General features: G+C 41.4%; 1 protein-coding gene across 5 annotated transcripts in view; it reads left to right on the top strand.

Annotated features, from left to right (window-relative positions):
• trpm7 (transient receptor potential cation channel, subfamily M, member 7) overlaps window positions 1-14,488 on the top strand; it is a 63,914-nt gene that overhangs the window by 47,698 nt on the left and 1,728 nt on the right. For 4 of the 5 annotated variants that reach the window (XM_033615203.2, XM_078161022.1, XM_078161023.1 and 1 more), the window contains exons 23-39: window positions 11-143; window positions 278-456; window positions 631-763; window positions 1,418-2,220; window positions 3,313-3,407; window positions 4,519-4,615; window positions 4,807-4,883; window positions 5,020-5,057; window positions 5,295-5,323; window positions 5,893-5,946; window positions 6,770-6,814; window positions 7,058-7,123; window positions 10,264-10,547; window positions 12,060-12,142; window positions 12,692-12,897; window positions 13,130-13,181; window positions 13,518-13,624. In XM_033615203.2, coding sequence (XP_033471094.1) covers window positions 11-143; window positions 278-456; window positions 631-763; window positions 1,418-2,220; window positions 3,313-3,407; window positions 4,519-4,615; window positions 4,807-4,883; window positions 5,020-5,057; window positions 5,295-5,323; window positions 5,893-5,946; window positions 6,770-6,814; window positions 7,058-7,123; window positions 10,264-10,547; window positions 12,060-12,142; window positions 12,692-12,897; window positions 13,130-13,181; window positions 13,518-13,624 — 2,481 coding nt within the window. The remainder of the gene's footprint in view (window positions 1-10; window positions 144-277; window positions 457-630; window positions 764-1,417; window positions 2,221-3,312; window positions 3,408-4,518; window positions 4,616-4,806; window positions 4,884-5,019; window positions 5,058-5,294; window positions 5,324-5,892; window positions 5,947-6,769; window positions 6,815-7,057; window positions 7,124-10,263; window positions 10,548-12,059; window positions 12,143-12,691; window positions 12,898-13,129; window positions 13,182-13,517; window positions 13,625-14,488) is intronic. The other variant, XM_078161024.1, reaches the window with a different exon arrangement.

A 14,488-nucleotide genomic window follows, 5' to 3' on the forward strand; every position in this document is an offset into this window, starting at 1 on the left:
CTCTTCACAGTGTGTGCCAATAACAGTGATCAACAAGTTAAGCACCTGTGTACAGCAGGAGTATGGCTGACTCCCCTCCTACAAGCAGTCTACCTCTTTGTACAGTATATACTAATGGTCAACCTCCTCATCGCCTTCTTCAAGTAAGTGCGCCGCATGTCAGTGCTAAATCCAGAATAATGTGAATACTGCTGAGCCTTGGTCATGTGTTAAATCTTCAGATATATTCTCCACAACAGCATTGTCCTTAGTGCCATTTCCATACTCTGTTTTCTAGCAATGTGTATCTGCAAGTGAAGTCCATTTCTAATCTGGTGTGGAAGTACCAGCGCTACCACTTCATTATGGCCTACCATGAGAAGCCTGTCCTCCCTCCCCCCTTCATCCTCCTCTGCCATATCTACTCCCTCTTCTGTATGTGTCGAAAGAGGAAGAAGGAGCATACCTATGGACCAAGTACGGCTACACTACCATCGTTGTCTTCCAGAAAATGAATGTCTCTTAAATGTTTATTATTGCAAAAGGAGGCCTTTTACACAAACATCTGGGATTTAAAAGCTTTCTGTGTTCAAAAGAAAACTATATACTGTGCATTAGGGTCATTTGTAACAGTAGGCGTCTTTCTTTCAGAGTTGTTTCTCACGGAGGAAGACCAAAAGAAGCTTCATGATTTTGAGGAGCAGTGTGTGGAGACATACTTTCATGAAAAGGATGATCAGTTTCACTCGGGGAGTGAGGAGCGCATACGTCTTACCTCAGAAAGGTAGGACTGTTACTGGCCTTCTTAAAAGTGCCCTGTGGAGATTTCTTGTGGATAATGTTTACAGTCAGTTAGTACATTTCCATCCACTGTTTCCTGCGTTTGAGGCTGACTGGAACACTTAAATAATCATCTTGATGCACCCTCTTCTGCAGTAGAATAATGGCACCTGAGTGGAGAATTGGTGCCACCTGCTGCTTATCTCAATGAACCAACATATCTCAATATTTGTATATTTTCAGATTTTCTGAAAATTCAGTTAATATTTGCACTACATTTGGATGGAAACCCAACTAGTGTTACTCAGCAAAATGCATTTTGTTTATCCTTGAGGCATGCATGTGCATCCTCATGCAAGTGCCTGAGACAAACAAACAGGGACCACTCATAACAGTGTGCTCCATAGCGCTATTAGAGGTTATTATTAAATTAAATCAACTCCCTAAATGACTAGAAATGAGAAAAAAATGACAATTTCAAATGAGTTGGTGAACACACCATGCTAGAGCCTTGGTCATGTATTATAAATGAAGAAATAATTCCTTTAAATTCTAATTAAGCGGAATAATAACATTTTTATATTTTCATTTAACCTTAATAACAGTAGGTAACACTAGCAACCTGTGGGTAACTGAGTCTACTGTTTGTCATTTCCAGGGTTGAGACCATGTGTATGCAGCTCAGGGAGGTTGGGAACAAGGTCAACTTTATAAAACGCTCTTTGCACACATTGGACTCCCAGATCGGCCACCTGCAGGACCTCTCAGCTCTGACTGTGGACACTCTGAAGACCCTCACTGCTCAGAGGGCGTCAGAGGCCAGCAAGGTCCACAATCAGATCACTCGAGAGCTCAGCCTCTCCAAGAACGTGGTCCCCAGCATCGCCCCTGTGCCAACAGACACTGGCCCCCACTCCAAATCCTCTGTGATAGGCAAGCGCAGTGTGGGGGCCTACTTTGGCTCCTCTTTTCCCCAGGCAGGAGCCAACATCGCAGATTCTCTTTTTGGGATTGGTGTAGCGGGAGGGGCTGGGACGGAAGGTAGCCGGAGAGTCGGGCCCAGCCCTGGAGCAGGACTGGGGCTGGACCCCAACTTGAACCCAGCATTGAGTCCAGAGAGGAGGGGGTTGTTTGGGCTCGGGCACCTTGCTGCAGAGGCTGGCTCCTCAGGCAGTGTCGGCTCCAGTGCCTTTGTCCAAAGTGCTGTGGCCATTTCCCCTCCGGAGCTGCGTCTCCGAGGCCACTCTCTCACCCGTAGTAAGCTGACCCGTCCACAAGAGCCCGGCCTTTCCGACTCCCCATCCAGCCTGCCTAATGTGCCCTCCCCCGGGGCTGAGTTCCACATCAGCAGCACCCCCTCTCAGCCCAGTGGCTCCAGCCACCCAGAACTGGCCCTCGCAGGGCTTTACCAGCAGCCCCTCCAGCCTGACAGCACCACTGTAGAGTTTGGGGCATTTGTGGGTAAGTATGAGACCAAGGGTGAATCTGGTGTTGATGAGGAGATAAAAGAGGAGGATGAAAACTGTGTGTGTGTGTATCCTACTGTTGTTGTTATCTCTAAGACTTCGGGCTCTGCTCGGCCTGCCTGCTTGCCTGCTTGCACTGCGAAGCCTGAGAACACAGAGGGGTCAGGAAGCGGGGAGAGAGGGAGAGACAGGAAGGTGGGTTTGGGGTATGTGAATGAGGCATTTTGCGATGACGATGGCAGATCAGGCTCTCTGAGTAGACCAAATACTGAGGTCCCACTGGCTCCTGAAGCTGAATCATCAGCGAGTGACACCCTCGGAAATAACAGCCTGCCACGTTGTGCCCCTGTTGTGGCACTGAGGAGACCCCACAGACGAAGGAGAAGGGCATGGAATATATCGGGACCACCTGCCCCTCCAGCGTCCTGCTATGAGGGTCAGAGTGGGTCAGAAGTCCCGCTTGACAAGAGGAGCACGGCAAGAGAGACAAACACAACGAGAGGTTTGAGTTTCAGTCTGAGCTTAAGTTTAGGACTGCGTCTGCGGGGTGCTCGGGCCTGTCCATCTCCAGATCAGGATCCCAGTAGACCTTTTGCTTGTGCCTTTTCCTTTCTGTGCTGTGTCTGACCCTCTTGTCTGACTGGTTTACTCTCTGTACCTGGGTGGTTCTGAGGTTTTTTATTCATCTATAAAATGACTGGAGCATGAATGATTGGTTGAGTGTTTGAGGTTTTCAGTACTAATTATAATTGACTAGGGATTTGTTCGGCAGGTGGAGGTGATGAGTTTCTCATAAGAATCAAATGTTTGACCTGTGATTATTTTTACCACTGCGATGATGATCATGTCACCAGTGTGTCTTGTTCTGAATGTGATTGCCTTTCATTTCACAATGGGATCAGTAAACAAATCTGTCAAATTGTTCTAGCAAATAATTCATCCAGATTGTTTTGTGGGATTTTATAACATGAGGCAAACATGAATCACTAGGAAAAAAGAAAAGTGTATTATTTATTTTGATAATGTGACTGACTAACTGGCAGTCTAAATTGTCACAATGTTGCTCACAATACTTTCTTGGTTTCAGGGCATAAAGACAGTCTGGACCTCCAGCACTCTACACCCAAAGAGACCTCCACCTCCAGCAGACAGCAAAGCCCGGTCACACAGGCCAGATCACAGGTGTGTATGTGTGGTAGCATGGACCCTTTTTCTTTTATCCATGTGGATTGTATTGACACTGAAAATGGTAGCTGTCAGACACTCGTTTTAAAGGTCCTCCAAGTTGATTTTTTAATGTTGAAGTAAAAACTTTGTCTCCTTTGTAATCTGACCTCACCTTTTCACCTTTCAGTAATTAGCAGAGGTGGTAATACCAACTTAAACCAAACCTCAGTTCGATGTGGACTGTATTTGCAAAACATTTTGTCCAATTGGTAATTATCAAACTCTGGTGTCTGACTCAGCAACTGACTCTGACTGATGGGGCTGATCGCGCTTGACCCAGCTTGCAAAAATGACAAGATTTTCTTTTCTCTCGACGCTGAAACATGATGCTCTGATTGATTACTGTCAATGTATGATGTGATTGATTAATCCATCACCTGTTGAGCTCAATCAGAGAGACCCTGATGCATCTCATCTCATATTTAATGTAGTTAGTAGATGGTGGTTTCAGTCGCCTCACTCATTAAATGTGTGATCTTTATTATGTGATGTGGTGCCACTGCTTGTTGCCTGACATTAGAGCTGGCTGGGCAATATATTGATATTACATCATAGATTTCGGATATCATAATATTATAAGTGTTGTCTTGTCCTGGTCTTAAAGGCTGCATTACAGTAAAGCAATGTAATTTTCTGAACTTACCGAACTGTCTTAGCTGTTCTATTATTTGGCTTTACTAACTTAGTCATTATATCCATGTTATTGACCATTATTTATCATATTATCGACTGTTTTACTGGAATTGCATTATAAGGCAACAGCTTGGGTCCATGGTTACCTCCTGTCAGCTGATGTAATTCACATACACTGCAAACACAACAACAGGAAATACAAAAGGACCCATTCAGATTGTTAATAAGTTTGAAATGGTCCGTGAAATGCTAAGGGAAACCATGAAGGGGTGTGTCTCACAATAGTTTAGCTTTATAATCTTTTCTGTTGCACTCATACTTAATGATTTAACCTGATAAGATTAAACTTTATGATATTCACCATTAATCAGTATTTCAGAATAATGTTTATCTTCTCTGACCATTTTGTGTGTCTCTCTCCCTGTTTCCACAGGCTCAGCCTGAAGGTCACGGTCTCATCAGAGCAGTTAACTCCTACGCTGGCTTCACAGAGTTTGACAGAAACCCAGCTTTCCTCCATCCTGACTCCAGTAAGATCACAAAAATAACACAAAGAAAATATCTGCTGAGGAACATTGTTTTAGATATATGTGATCATTTCAATTATCTGCGGTCTAAAAATCGACAGCTGCTTCTGTTCACTGTGTCTGAAAATAGTCTGTCAGTTTTCAGTGATCCTGCCAACACATGATGGTTGTGATTGTTCAATGTGTTTCTGTAGCTCTGACTAAGAAGGACAGGAGCAGAGTGTCAGCTGAGGACATCCTCATCCACGAGGACCCCAGAGCTGCAGTACTGGTAAGTGTGTCTGTGTACGTACTTTCATGAGTACAAAGTATAAAACTAACAAAGCAACAATGCTATATAGTTTAACTCCTGTTAACTTCATGAATGCTGGATTTTGTTAGTGTTTAACTATTTGTTTCTCCACCAGGAAAGAGTTCAGGTCAAATCAGCCCAAGCCAGCAGCCTGTAAGTGTCCTCCCATACACAACGAGATGTATACACAAACACACACACGCACACACACAGGCCACAAACCCACTTCCTCTTTACTTTATTTGTGTAAGTCAAATTACTTCATGCCTGGTGATTTCTGATGCATATGTTTTTTTCACTTATTCAAAACCTATACTCACTGATGCTCACTTTATTCACACCACCACCGCCAACTAATGTCCCTCTGTTGTCTCTCTTGCTCCCTGTCAGACGAGCCCCTGGGGAAGATGCACCAAATAGTAAGACATGTAGTTTTTCACTGTAGTTCCTCCATCTCACATGGTTTAGTTGCGCCAGACTCGTTCTGTCTGGATCAGCTGGTCCAGCAGCATTTAGCCTGCATTCACACCAAATCAGGCATTGTGGTGAAAACACCAGTCCTCCTATTCATTTGAATGTGCGTAGTGCTTTAGGGTGTAGCGGTGGGGCCATCGAGTATGTGTGTGATACAGTCCATACTATAACAGGCAAGAGCTGCACAATTAATTGAATTATTATTGAAATAGCAATACATGCAATTTCCAGATTGCACAAGCTGATATTTTTTGATAAAGGTAAAATGTGTCACCACATATTACTATGAAATGAAGCATTGTGGGGGATATTAAAACTACATTTGTAATATTGACATCTCTATACTATATATTGCATTAGATTATCTTTTAGCTGACACAGAAAGCCTGTTTTGTAAGTAATTTGAAATTTTGTGTATGGGAGATCTTAGATAAAGTGAACTCTGCTGTTCAACCACATATGTTTACTCATGTTTCTGGATGAAAGCTTCACTGTGCTTCTCCTGTGGTTACAGCCGCAGTTTCTCTCTACGCGCCACGACATACCCACCTCGGAGCCAGAAAGGACTGTGAGTAACCCACACCGACTGACGAAACAGTACAACCGACTCAGAACCATGTAGCAGGGTTTTTACGGTTAAAAGTTTGTCTATTAATCAATTAGTTGGTCAGGAATAAAAGGAGGCAGCAAGTATTGTGATAATTAATAAGTTAAAATGCCAAACGTTTGCCAGATCCAGCTTCTCTAAGGATTTTCTGCTTTTCTCAGTTTTATAAAAATGTAAATTAAATATTTTTAGCTTTAGGATTGTTGGTTTGACAAAATAAGACATTTGAAGACATCACCTTTGGCTCTATTAAAAAGTGAAGGGCAGTTTTTCATGACTTCTTGACGTTGAATGAACCAGGAAGTTAATCAAGAAATCAAGCTGATAAGATGAGTCGATGAGTCTTAATGAAAATAGTCACTAGTTGCAGCCTCACTCCCACAGTATTTTGGACTGTTTCCTAATTAAAACAGATAAACTGGTGAAAATAAGATGGACTGAGTAACATGATATTTACAGAGATAATTATGGTCTATTTTACTTGAGTGTTGTACTTGTTTTTTTACTATTTATGATAAAAAAGGAAGTTTAAAATACACGGAAATACAAATCCATTTTGTGCCATTTGTAAACAGAAATGACTTGCAGGAAGTAGAACTGTTGCATCAATTTGAGCTGTTGTGGAGTCATACAGAGACACCTACTGGTGGATGCTGGAACAGCTCAGTGTGTTTTTCCATTGAATTAATGTGCCTTTATGATTGTACAATGCTCACCACTGGCTTGTTAATTAGATAGCATAATTCTGTAAAAATATTAACATATGTCTTTTTTTCCTCCACAGCTATTGGCTCACCTTTCAAGCCCATGGAAAGCTACCAGTACTCAGGTGAGACAAGGAGAAGAAGTTGTATCATGATGCTGTCATATATTATGTTACTTTACAAAATAAATGATTGTAGATTTTGTTATATTGAAACATTGCATTTAATTTAGAGTGCTGTCCGTGGGTGAAAATGATCTTTCACTGAGAGCAATGCATAATCCTACAAAGTATTTTCACCTCAGTTCACTCTGCACTTGCCTAAACCTGTTTGTGTTTTTATGTGTGTCTGTACTTTTCCTCCTGCAGCTGTGGAGCGCAACAACTTGATGAGGCTGTCGCAGAGTATCCCCTTCACCCCTGTGCCCCCTAGAGGTAAGTCTGCATCACTGTGCATTCCCAGGTGTGTCAGGTTGGGTGAAAACACCACAGACACTTCTGAGAAAAGACTGTAGGCAGTTGGAGAATGAGGAAGTTTGGAGGCAGATCCGAGATGTGTTGTCTTCGTTTGTTTGGCCCTGCCACACCTGCAGCTGTTTGCTCATTACCAGCTTTGGTGTGACTGTGAAGCAAAGTGTAGGTGCAGTCTTCTGGGTGCATGTTGTATTTATATGGAATTGTTTTGGCTGCACAATTAAGTCACACCTCCCTGCTGAAGAGGAAGTACCTGTTTGAGTAATGTGGTTGTCACATTGCTGTTGCTGTTGTTGTTTCTGTGGATGTCTTGTCTTGCAGTTTGTGCAGTTTCTAGGTATTTCATCATAGTGGGGGTGTAATATATGTGTTGCAACAAACACATCGTACAGTTCCAGTATGTTTCAGAATTGGGAAACAAAAAGGCGGCAGCTACTAGTATATTATTATAGTGTTATTTTAATACAATTATGATTTAGTCTAAAGACTCCTGTCATGTAGTGTGAAAGAGTTTCTTTGTAGACAACTTGTGAAAAAAAAACATAAATCTACACTGCCTTATAAAGACGACAAGTTGTAACTTTAGTTACAGTGAAGGTAACAAAAAAAGGACTGGAAGTTTGAAGGCTCTTAGCCAAACTGAAATAGATATACAAGTTGTTAAATCTCAATTTTATGCCTTCGTAGACTGACTAATAATATTTTCCCTCAACATAAAACTTAATAACACATTTAGACACTGTGTGTTTGGATCTAAAAGGCACAGGGACAACATGGTATCTACATTATTTTAGCATTTCTCGTCCATTTGAACCAATGAGCTAGTTTCGTAAATTAATCTTAAATACATTTTAATATGTCATTGAAACGTAGCGAGCTTAACCTTAATATGAATTCCACTGGAGTCCGAGACGGCAGCTAACCTGGGTTAGTTACCTTTTTAGAAAGACTACTTTATCTGGTGTTAGCCTACCTTTTCTTAATTTATTATGATTAGATTTAGTTACTTACTTATGTGGTAAACCAAACTATATTATTAGGATTTTTAGAACATCAAAATAGCAAAATTTCAATTGCAGGAAACAGGGTGAAAATGATGGTAAGTAAAGAGGAGGAGATTTAGTAAAGAAAATATGTTCAGTAGTTAATGGTAATCATTGTTTTTATCCCATTTGAATTATGTCAGTAATTACACATGATGTTTGTCAATTTAAAAGAGTGCAAGTCAAGAAAGTTGCAGTTTGTCTTTAAACTCTTTAAGTATGACAGTAAAAATACAGAATAAGAAACACTACAACACCCAAAAGTGGCATAACTGACATCATAGCTTTCTGTCTCACTGAAGCTACAATGCCTGTGTGTTTTGACCAGCACAGCATCTTGCTCGTTTTTTAGCTTCCTGGCTGATGAAAAGACCAGGAGTAGCTGGATAAAACACATCAGTTAAGATTACGTTACATTTGTGCATGGAATAGTTAAGTTACCCAGCTGTTGGTGTTGGTAACGTAAGTTGTGCGAGACAAGAGATGTACCTCAGTGGGCAGTTTGACGCACAACAAATGGTACAGTGACAACCTTTAAAAAGTATCCTTGATATTGACAAACGTGATATTTGTAATTCATGGTGCAATTCAAACAATATCAGAAAAATTATTTGTCTCATGCCACAATTTTTTTGTGTGTGTTTAAACACATTTTTCTGGTATTCATTTTTGATATAGTAAACGGACGCAACTAGTTCAGATTCAGGTCTTCACTCAGTTCTAACTTAAGGTGTAGTTACAGTGTTTTGGCTTTGTAGTTCAGTACAGACAATGTGCCAAAACACAGACATAACCGAACAAAGTAAATACTGGGAGTAGCTACAGTACTTCTCCAAAAAACATGTCGGCATCCTTCAATAGTGATCTTACAGCTGCTGAGGAACTGCAGTTGTTTTGCAATCAGAGACTAGGCCTGGTTTTCATTAGCTGTTGTTTTTCATATCACCAGTACTGTAGAGACACGCCCAGAACAAACTGTCTCCATGTCAGGTAGTGGATATTGGCACGGTGACAGTGCACTGGAACAACGAAAACCTGTCAGTGTCGTGGCACATCTTGTAATTGCATTGCCCCGTGTTTAAATCCAGCCTGGAGATATTTTCTTTGTATGTCGTCTCCCTCACTCTTCCTGCCCTCACATTTTATCTCTGATTCTCTGCTGTATGCAAATAATACCAAAATCGTGTTGGTCGAAACTTGTCAAGTGAGCTGCATATCCCAAATGCCAAAAACACTAATCCATTAATGGAAACCCAATTACAAAAGCCAAAACAGGAAGTGAGCGTCAGTGGAGGTTGCATCCAGACTGCATTATTTAACTTTCAAAGCATTTTGGGTATGCCGTTTGTTCGACACATCTTGGCCACCGTACTGTTTGGCCAAAAAATAAAGCCTTTTGAGATCTCTTTACAAGGGAGACCTGGCCAAGACAATAGCATAAACAATACTCAGAAGTAAACAGAAGATATACATTGCATTTATAATATATTTAAAATCTGGCAGAGACTAATAGTTTCAGTTTCTTTTATGAAGGCAGTCTGTTTGCTTCTCGAACTGCATCTGCAGTCAAATCTCTGTGCGATCAAAGTGCAAATGTACAGTGGGAGTTTCCCCAGAATTGCTTTATAATTACACATTGATATTACCAATGATACTTACCAATGACTCAGCCTACAGAAGGTCAGAGAGCACCAACCAGCCCTGGAGTAAAGCATACAATGATGAATAAGGGCTTTACAGTCTCTAACATATTTCAAAGATGGCCAGGAGTGTTCGTGTTGGTCTTTGTCTGCTGGATGTGCGAGTAGGATGTTTGACAGTAACACTTGATCAACAGATTTCATCCACAGGGAGTCAAAAAGAGTTCAAAACAAACCCACTGTAACATTGATATTTTATCTGTGTCACTGTGTTTCTTGTTCTGACACAAAAAGAAAATGGATGAGAGGGAGACAGAGGTCTGCAAACAGGGATATAACATTAAGCCAGTAAATCTGATCAAACCAACGCTGTGTTTGTCAGTGTGTGTAACTCTCACCTGCTGTTCTGTTCCCTCAGGGGAGCCAGTGACTGTGTACCGTCTGGAGGAGAGCTCGCCCAACACTATCAACAACAGCATGTCTTCCTGGGCCCAGCGGGGCCTCTGTGCTAAAATAGAGTTTCTCAGCAAAGAGGAGATGGGCGGAGGACTCCGGCGGGCCCTCAAGGTGCTCTGCACTTGGTCAGAGTACGACATCCTGAAACCAGGACATCTGTATATAGTCAAATCCTTCCTCCCTGAGGTGGTCGAAACCTGGCAGAGCATCTACAAGGAGGACACTGTGCTGCACCTTTGTCTCAGGGTAGGGAGCGCAGACACACACACTGTAGACCCCACTTCCTGTAAGATTTTATCCATTTTCCTCACACTGGTGGGGCTGGGCTTCACAGACACTGTCTGAGATGTAAATGTATAAGTTACAGTTTGATGTGTTGATGTGGTTTGAACTCTTTTCTCTGCAGCTTTTTGAAAGCATGATGTGTTAGACAACCAGGGTCTGCTTTGTCGAGATGCCAAATTGTCGTATCTTCTCAAAAAACATAGAAGTCCTTGCTTTTAGCTAAAAAGACATATCACTGCAGGCAAAGCAAATATCATAAACCTTATAAACCTGGAAAACTGCGGCTATGACAGAAACATTTGAGCCATATTTTTTTCAATATGTCTATTCATTCAGTTTAAACCTGGCATTTCTGCACAGTTGCAGATACAGATTTGGCTACACTGCTAATATAATAAACCACTGTTATAATCCCAGTGGTGGGTGCGTAGGATTGTTTCCGCCTCATGTGATCCAAACATTTCCAATAACTCCAAAGCATTTTAGGGTGCTGTCAGACCTACAGTTGTCTTGCTTTGGTCTAATTTTGTTACAAAGTTGCATAATTGCCTAGAGTTGCATTTACAAGCGGACCAGATAAAATGCCTTGCTAGAGAAAGCTGCTCTTGATTGGTCAGAATCCAGGAAGTAAACAAAACGTTGGAGAAGAGTACGCTTGCAAGATAAATGTAACACTTTCTAATGTCACAATGGAGGGACAACTACATGGGCTGATTTTAGTGCTGGTCATTGTGTAGTTTGAAAACGAGGCGCAGCTCCAACTAGAAAGCAAGGTTTTGATGCATTGGATGTGCTGAATGTGCATATTAAGGCAGTACAGGAGGAGGCGCACATTAATAATCCTCCAGGACTGTAACATGCTTATGCTTGTAACCCAAACAATGTGTAATGCGACCGCAGTTGGTTTGGATCGAGGCTGGAACACATTCTCACCACAAAGGAACCGTGCCAGAGTTCGTTTGTAACCGGACCGAGACCACCTCTTCAAGAAGGTCTCGGTCCAGTTGTTTTGGTGCACACCCGAGTGTGATTGCTGTGTTCACACCTGCCCAAATGACCTGCAAAGAAACTTGAGCTGGATTGAGGCGGACCAAACAGGGCAGGTGTGAAAGCACCCTTTAAGTCCAAAAGTCAAATTTAATCAAAAAAGACAGATGTGATTATTGCCAAAATTCACACCATACTTTTGTCTAACAAAATATTCTAATTCTAACAGCACCATAAATTACATTCATTCATTAAAGAAAGCTAATTCAGTAAAAAAAAAGCCTGACTCATTTAAACCTATGAATCACTTTATACAAATTAAGGATTTTGTTCAGGGATTTTTATGGTGATGATGATGGTGATAAAATACGACGATAGACATTCAAAATGTCATTTGAAAACTTCAGGAGAAGCTTTGCATGTAGAAAACAGAAAGACATTGCATAGAGCCCTAATGATAAGCTCTGTTTCTCTGTGTCACTGCAGGAAATTCAACAACAACGAGCTGCTCAGAAGCTGACATTTGCCTTTAACCAAATCAGGCCGAAGACTATTCCTTATTCACCGAGGTAAGCGCACGCGCTGAAGCATTGGCAGAACTCGGACACAGAAACCCCATTCACACACACGCCCATCTTTAAACTGTTATATTTTCATTTCTTAATCACGTTTAGATGCTCTGTACAACCAAGTCACAGATTTTGCTTAGCTCATTGTGGTTTGGCAAGGCCATGTGATTTACATGAACACGAACCCTTCCTGCACCCAACCTGATGAACTTGCTTGTCAGTCACTGCATTGTTGCCATTGTTCTTTGATTCCAACTGTTTCCAGCTAACTGGCAGCTGGCTGTAGCCTCACAGTATACTGCACAGACAGACATGCCAGAAAACAAACAAGCGAATTTCAGACTATTGATTTAAATCATCAAGACTTTTGTAAACATATGACATTATCTGATTAAGGTTTGTTTTCAGATTTATAATCCATATTTCACAGTTCTGAATGCATGATAAGCAGAGTCACTTTAGATGCAGTGCAGTTATTGAAGACAGAATTCTTTCTTCACAGTTAAAGCCTCAAATTAAATTAACAAAGGAGACTCTCTGTGTGTTCAGGTTTCTGGAGGTGTTTTTGCTCTACTGTCACTCTGCTGGACAGTGGTTTGCAATCGAAGAGTGCATTACTGGGGAGTTCAGGAAATTCAACAACAACAACGGAGATGAGATCGTCCCCACCAACCTCCTGGAGGAAACCATGCTGGCCTTCAGCCACTGGACGTATGAGTACACCCGCGGAGAGCTGCTGGTGCTCGACCTGCAGGGTAAAAACTCTCAACACTCGAATACCACCACACCAACACTGGCATACCACCACGCTAGATCTCTAAGTGGCACTTTGTTACAAGGATTAAACATTTATTATTCGTGAAGACGGGACATGTAGTTTCTCTGTTTACTGTATGTGACAAATGTGTTTAAATTAATGTTCTTTCTCTGTTGACTACCAGTGCAGAGTTAATATCATAATAATGAAGCGTGTGTGTGTGTGTGTAGGGGTTGGGGAGATTCTGACAGATCCATCAGTTATTAAGAGCGGTGAAAAGGGGTAAGTGAGCTCTCTGAATTTCTCCTTTATTCACCTTTTGAATCATTTTTTCATCATTAGTTTCTTGTCGCTCAGTATTGTAAAGCTGAAGCTGAAGATTTGCTGCCTTTATTTTTCTTATGTGATCATAAACTGAATATCTTTGGGTTTTGACTGTTGCTCGGTTTAAAAAAAAAAAAAAAAAAAGCATTGTAACAAGAACTTGAAGACATTGTGATGGACATTTTTCATAATTTTCTGACATTTTATACTGTAGACCAAACTATTATTTTGATTAAATGTCAACTTTACCAGCCGCTTTTCTAGTAATTGTGCACCACTGTGTGACTCTTGCAGATCCTATGATATGATATTTGGACCTGCCAACCTGGGGGACGATGCTATCAGGAACTTCCGAGCAAAACACCACTGCAACTCCTGCTGTCGGAAACTCAAACTTCCAGGTGAGGGATATTGACTGGTTGCTGTTCAGCTACCTTATTCTTAAACTAAATTACATCACAAATGTGCTTGAAATTGTCACGCTTCAACGCAGGCTTGGGTGATTTAAAGATCCCCTCCAGACGTGTTTTAAAGTCCAGTGTTTGGAGTTGGTTTGTCACTCCACGGAAAAGTGTGGTTTTACCCACCTAGCCAAGTTTGAATGACTAGAAAAATCACCAAGCATATAAAATTAGGTTTAAAAATTGTGATAAAATGAGCAGTCTTCTCTGCTCTGAAATACTGGGGGCGTGTCCGCTGAAGGTTACTTTTGCCTGTGCAATATGGCCGCAACCAGCCAAAGCAGCGTTCTGAGTAAGTTATTAGTAACTTACAGAAACATTGCGTGCAATAGTCCACCTACCACCCTCTGTTTCTCTCTCTGTCTCAAACACTTGTGACACAGCGCTCAGTCGTTGTCTCTGTCCGTCCTTAGTCCTTATAGTAGCGCTACTATAATGCAGGCTTAGGGTTATTGGTTGATTATTTCATGTTTTTGACGGTTTGCTCTCATATCAGGTAGGGTGGGTGCAGGTATTGATAATAGCTGATAGATAGATAGATAGCTGTGGTAAGTGAGTGTTGTAACGATTGAGCAGGAGCTAATGCTAAAGGCTCTAGTGTTTATACAGTCAGTATAGGGGAGGGGTTATTGTAAGGATGGCTCCAGTTTGTCATCCAGCCATGATCTCAAGCCCGCCCAAAATGTCCTGAACACAAAAATGGTGAAAAACAATTTAATGGTGTATCTTTACAATTCACTACTACACTATAGAATTCCCAGTCTTTTCACATTTTCAGTAACATGTATGATGTGTTCAGAAAGA

This window comes from Epinephelus lanceolatus, chromosome 2 (genome assembly GCF_041903045.1).
Source record: "Epinephelus lanceolatus isolate andai-2023 chromosome 2, ASM4190304v1, whole genome shotgun sequence".
Lineage (NCBI taxonomy): Eukaryota > Metazoa > Chordata > Actinopteri > Perciformes > Serranidae > Epinephelus > Epinephelus lanceolatus.